General features: G+C 41.7%; 1 protein-coding gene across 1 annotated transcript in view; it reads left to right on the top strand.

The window, feature by feature from the left end:
- The first annotated feature begins 244 nt into the window (after positions 1-244).
- IGSF5 (immunoglobulin superfamily member 5) overlaps positions 245-6492 on the top strand; it is a 29988-nt gene continuing 23740 nt past the window's right edge. Inside the window, exon 1 of the mRNA XM_075034712.1 lies at positions 245-302. Within this exon, the coding sequence (XP_074890813.1) occupies positions 245-302 (58 nt within the window). The remainder of the gene's footprint in view (positions 303-6492) is intronic.

The following is a 6492-nucleotide window of genomic DNA, read 5'->3' as shown; positions in this document are numbered from 1 at the left end:
AGCTCCTCTACTTCTTTTGAAACAGTTGTTTTGAAAAGAGGTACTCCTCTCCTTCCAAACCCTCTCTCATTTAGTCTTCTCTCCTTGTTGGTAATACAGGTCACATAAAGTCACATTTTATCACAAGACGCAAAGCAGCAGCTCATTACCGAGTTTCTCGATAAGTTCTGTCCTTCAGCTTCTGCTCAAGTATGCAGTGACCGCTGGTGGCTTTCTGCCTTAGGCACCAGGGGAGAATGCTCCAATGGAGAGGTTCCAGAAGCTCATTTTAATTCCTCTCATCTTAACTGCCTCGCTACCAGGTAGGACACATTCATAACCCGTGAAATGAGCCAGTGTGGACAAAATGAACTAATTTTAAAGTTAAAGTGTGAACTAATTTTAAAGCTGTGTAAATGACAGTTACTGGCGATATCAGATCGAACAGTCAGTTGCAGAGGGGGATTATTTAAACTGTTTGAAATGGTTAAGTTTGCATTTTAAGCCTGAATGGTCTGATGGCTTAGAGTAGGCTTCAGTATGCAGAAGTGAGCATGGATGGGATAGGGGGGAGATGGGGAGGCTGCCCTCTCTCACTTCCAGTGAGCAGGGATGTCCCACTTATTTGTCCCTCTCCTTTCGTTCATCCTCCTCCTGCCTGTTTGGGACTGCTTTTGAGGGGACATCTGTAGAGAGCTCAATATCAGCAGCTGATTTTGCTCCCAGAAATATGTGCAAATTATCATTTTGCTAGTTTGCCTCCAATTTACATTTCACATGCCTGAGTTTCAAAGTGAATTCAGATAAAAGATATCTTGGTGGCAGAGCTTTAAAGAAAATGTGAATATAAAGTGACTAGTTGGTTAATGGAGACAAGGCTGGTTTTTTTCATTATAGTCTAGCTGGGGTTTTAACAGGCTCTGAAAGGAGGGAGCTGCAGCAGGATGAGAGGGAAGGTATTGTCATGGCTTAATAACTGGTGAAAGGAAACACAATGCAGGAATAATGTTGAGTTTTCTGAGCAGAGTGGTGTTCCCGGTGGAGTTGCACAGGGATATGTGGTATTCAAGAAGCACTGTGAGGTGGCAGACTTTGCAGGTGGTGCAGAATTACTTAGGGGAGCCAAATCCAAAAAGAGACTAGGAAGATTTGCCAGAAAATGTCATGATGCCAAGGAGCAGAAAACATTTGATGCAAAGCATCACTTAACTGAAGATGTCTAGTGGAGTAAGAGAGTAGATAACTTGGAAAAAGAGTAAATTGCTGAAAAAGAGAGAAAATTTCACTGCTTAGTGTCTTCAGCAAGGGAAATAAAATGAAACCCGGCATTATATAAGTCCGCAGACAGCTTATATATTAAATAATGGATGTTTTGTTAGCCTTTCCATTTTAAAAATGACAGCATAGGCCTGAGAAAGGTGTAAAGTGTGACAGAGGTGATCAAAGGTATGAGGAGGTCTTCATTAGATTGGGATATTTTACTGCTTGCGAAAAAGAAGAAATAGCAAACATTTATTAAAACAATTAATTATATGGAGGTGAATGGTGAAATGGTTATTCACAATTTCTAATAACAAAAAGAGCTAGTGGCAAGCAGCAAAACTACCAGAAAGAAGATTTAAGGCAAACCAAAGAATGTACTTTTCCTCACAGTGCGTAATTGAATAGTAAAGCCCATGGTCACTGGATATGGGGAATACCAAATTATAAATAGGCTGAAAAAAGCTAGAAACAAATATCGTGGAGGGTAGATCCATAGATGCAGATGCAATCATTGGCTCAGGAAGTCCCTAGGTCTCCTATTTATGGACACAGATGTTATAACAAGAAAGCCTCAATTTTTATTTGTTCTGCTTCTTGCACTGTCTTCCTAAGCATCCAGAGCAGAATACTACGTGTTTTAGAGGATTGCTATTAACCTTCACTAATGCTTTTAGTTCAAGCATGCCTTCAATGGGTGTTTTATTGCCCCACCTGGAAGCTGTACTGGGGTAGCAGGCATCGCCCACACTGTGCGGTGCAGCCGCGGGAGCACACCCCAAAGCAGAGAGAAAATTGTATTGCACAAAGGCAAGTGTTGCTCTTGAAAGAAATATTGCTGCTCTTGGGATGTCGGGAGTTGCAAGGCTGGGCGGTGTGGCTAGGCTGCCGAGATGGCTGCATGGCACAGCTGGTTTGAGCATCCCCCTGGGTGAGCACGGCATGCCCTTTGGCAGCGATAGCATTGCAGACCACAGGACCTCCATGCAGCCCCAGCCTGCTGCCGGCATATTGGTGGTGGTGCTGTGGTGTTCCCAGCCTGGGCACCCTCATCACTGGAGATAGGAGACAGCGCAGGAGGAGAGGAGTAGTCCAGCAGCAGAGCCAGGAGAGGCTGCAAGGAACAGCTGTCAAACGGTGAGTGAGAGAAGAGATGAGAAGGCACACTTGGGGGCTGTGGAGAGGTTTGTGTGCAGGTGGGTGGAAATATGTGTTGCTGAGTACGAGTAGACCAGTATTACTTGACAGAAACTTCCTATAAGCATTTAAAAAGTCTTGTTAACATAAGCAAACAAGCTAGTCCTTCTCTGCAGGCTTTGACAAGCTCTAATCTATTTTGGTTTTCAAAAAGCTCAGATGCAGGGCTGTTAGCTTTTGAAATAAACTTAAGATGTGCTGAAGAAAAATCTTACCAAATCCAAAACAATTTACTGCAGAGCTGTTGCTGGAGTGGTGAGCCAGTGATGAGGCAGGGAAGGCAGAAGACAAGGTAGAGTGAGCAAGAGACTAAAGAAAGAGTGAAAAGAAAAAGAAATTAAAACAGACTGAAAGGAAAAAAAATGTAGACATTCAAACAGAAATAGCAGAGAAGGAGTGGAGGAAGACAGAGACTAGATGTAAAAGCTGCAGCATGAAAGGCAGTGTTTATGGAAGGGCAATATGGGTATAGAGGGGGAGATTATTCTGAAATACAATAATGAGGCTGAAAAAAAAGGAATCATTATGGCAAAAGGCTAAGCCCATCCTTCACCGCACTGCATCCAAATAGGTCACTTATAAAAGAGGAAAGACAGAGTCAGCAGAGGAGAGGAGGGAAGGAAAAGAAGGTAGCCACATCTCAATGCCCTTGTCGCTGAATCCTTCAGCGTGTAAAAGTGGTCCTCTAGAGTTAGTTCAAGCGTGGAAGAAAAAACATTGGTGACAAAGGGCAAGGGTGGTTCTTTGGCAGATGATGTTCCCTCAGTGCAGGCATCATCCAGGGAATAAGATGCATTTTTTTTTCTTCAAAACCTGCAATGATGTGACAGTGGCTTTGTGTGACACAGGAGGAAATAAACAGCTCATGAAGGAGTTGGCGTATACTCTGCATGCTGTTGGGAAGGACTGAGCAACTGAAATACCATAAATACTTAGCAGTTTAAGCAAACTTTCACCACTGGTGACTGCTTTATAGACATTTAGTGACGTGCCTCAAAGAAGGAGTCCTAACTCAGCTTTGTTCTTCAAAAGTCACGGGATAATGCAATACCATGAAGACAGCCTAACATTTCCCTATTGCAAAGATAATATTTGCCTGGGTGGGATTTCTTATTGGTTGTGTGTGGGGAAGCAGATGTTAAACCAGCTGTTAAGAGCTGAACACAAAAATCCTGTAAAGTGCAATGACAATCTAGCCTGAGGCCTTAATTTGTCTAAAAGCAACCATATGCAAGATATTTTTTAAGCAGTATGTAAGTGAAACTAGCACTAAAGTTTTCTCCTTAGTGCGAGAAGCAAGGTCCAGCAAAAGGACTTATAGCACTGGCTTAAAGCACTGGTAACTGGGTTTAGATCCCATTTCTGTCATGAATGTCCTCTTTGACCTTACACAAGCTACTTTATCAATGTTTGTACATGAGTTGGACAATGGAACACCCTGTTGGTTCAGGACTCCACGTGCTATTGCAGGATTAAAAAAAAAAAAAGCTAAAAGATAAAGAGGCAAAGTTAAAACCACCAAAAATGTTTTGGCAGCAGGTGGAGAAGGCTCATGAAGCTGCTTTTTCAGTGGGGCTTTACTGAGATCTAAATGGAGGCAAGGTTGAGCTACGTCCCACTCCTCAGTCCTTCTGCCACCCATAGTATCCCCATACAGGGCTTATGGACCTGTTCCATAGCTCACGGAAGTCAGTGAAAGACCATCTATTTCTCCAGCAGATATGATTGGTGGAAGAAGTAGATCCTACCATACCTATGGACTGATAAAAAATGATTATATTATCTTAGATAAATGAAAGAATAACTCATTCCTATCTGCTTATACTGTCCTGAGTGTCTGAAGAAAACAAAAGCAATATTAGCCATGTATTTTTAAAGCCGATGATTACTGATTATTCACATTTAGGGATAAATTTGCAGACTATAATGGAAATCAGACATGATCTCATAGCAAATGATTAATTAACAGCTATGAGTGTACTGAAAGTCGCATCATTTATTCAGAGCCATGGCAAACCACGACTCCTTAAAAAAGTAAAGCATTTGCACAGGCATGGAAATAAATTAAAAATGCACAGAGATCAGTTTGCATTAAGAGGAGCAGTGTGGGTAAGTACTGCAGCTCCTGTTTCATGAGCAACTAAATGTATTTTGGTGTTAACTCTAAGGAAGTTTGTTCGTGGCTGTGTCTATGATCATGGTAGCTGTTTATGTCCACTTCAACCAGTCAGAAGGACTTCAAATAAAGCGTAAAAATCAAAAAACTCAGCACATGAACATGTTATAGACATCATAGGTGTACAGGGAGTAGTATTGTAAAGCCTGGCTACAATACGAGTCAAGAAAGAACAGATAATTCAAAGACACGTTTGAGCTTAGGACAGCGTCTCAACCCTGGCAATATAAGTTATGAATAGAAATCATGACAACTGGATGTTGAGTATCAGGGAAGAGGGCCATATTACATGACAAATGGTCTCACTGGAATGCACTTCATCAGTGCACGTTCATTAGAAAACCCGTAGCTCTGTAAATGATGCCATCCACAGACATGTGGCCAATCCCTAACATTCAGAAAGTGACAAATAGAAAAGAGAGGAAATGGCTTTTAGGCATTTTATTGGGTTAACTGTAAAGCCACTTACTAAGGTATGCACATAGATTTGATTGCTGAGTTTGTCTTCAAGTTGTTTCACATTTTAAAGCATTTCAGTTCACCTTTACAAGTCTGAAGAGAGCTTTGAATAAATGCTACAGGAAAAAATGAGCCATCTAAGTTGAACAGAAATATGTTTTAATGTATCTTATCTGGCTTTATTAACTATCAGTGGAAGTGAAGTTTGCTTTTCATTTAATGTTTTATCGCTCACACACAGATATACTTCGGAGAATGAGGTGCATGGCAGAGGTAACATAACCCAGGAGGGTGGAAAATTTTTGTAAAGGTTTTTGTAAACATGAGAGAACTCAGAGTCAATCATACAAAGAACCGGGGAGAGCTAGGTTTGTATAATCCTGCAAAACAAAGAATGAAAAAGCTCTTGTCTGTAAATACATGAGGCTGGTGGGAGGAAAGAGAGGAGCTATTTATATTAAAGAACAATTCTTGGCACAAACCTGCTTAGATATACACTGCTTAAGATTAAATGTGAACTGGGAATTAGAAAATGATATTGACATTGGAGCGATGAGATTACAGACCCTATGCCCTAGGTGCATTCACCGAGGCTCTGGTTACAACCAGCGTAACTGAGATTGGGCTCTGGTTCCATTTGTACAACTATCAAACATCTCTTTTGTGTGAAACAATACAGCATATTCTCCCTTACTCATGCCAGCTATTGATTGAATGAAAAATGAATTTTTCAATAATTTATAATTAACCCATTAATGAATAAACTACCTAAAATGTACTAAACCTGTGTTGAATGAAACCGTTAAAAATCACTTCATTGTCCTGAATACTCTTAGCAAGAGAGTAATGGCCATTTCAGGCTTTCTTTCTCCTGGAAAATAATTGAACACTTATTCTCAGGCCAAATTTGCAGACACGGGGTTTTAATTAGACTGCTATGGACTGTAGTATCTAATTGCTGTAATTATGCAGACTACAGCCTGAATCGTTAGGGGTAGCACTGGCAGTCTTGGTGCTTCCTCAGCATGAATGTTTCCCAGTAAGTGATGAAGAACTCACTGGTGAGGTAGATCTCACTGGCAGGACTGCTTGGTCTGCAGGGACCTTGTGAAATCTCCATCCTTGGAGATATTCAAAATTTGATGTGACAAGGCCCTGTGCAAATGGCCTAACTGTGAAGTTAGCTCTGCTGGGAGCAGAGGTTTGGGCTAGAAGATATCCTGAGGTCCCTTGCCACCGAAACCTTTCAATGCCCCTATCAAAGAGCAACTCTGTCACAGTGAAGTGCAGGTGAGCACTAGGCCAAAAGGGAACAGATCTGAGCTTAGAGGCAGGTGAGGAGATGATAGCAGCCGCGGGGGATGAGGAAGAGCTGTGCCCAGTGGGATGCATGCAGAGCACGGGCAGGCCCCCGGGACGAA

The sequence above is a fragment of the Buteo buteo genome, chromosome 8, assembly GCF_964188355.1.
Source record: "Buteo buteo chromosome 8, bButBut1.hap1.1, whole genome shotgun sequence".
Lineage (NCBI taxonomy): Eukaryota > Metazoa > Chordata > Aves > Accipitriformes > Accipitridae > Buteo > Buteo buteo.
The sequence above is the reverse complement of the archived record's forward strand: the minus strand, read 5'-3'. Positions and strand labels throughout refer to the sequence as shown.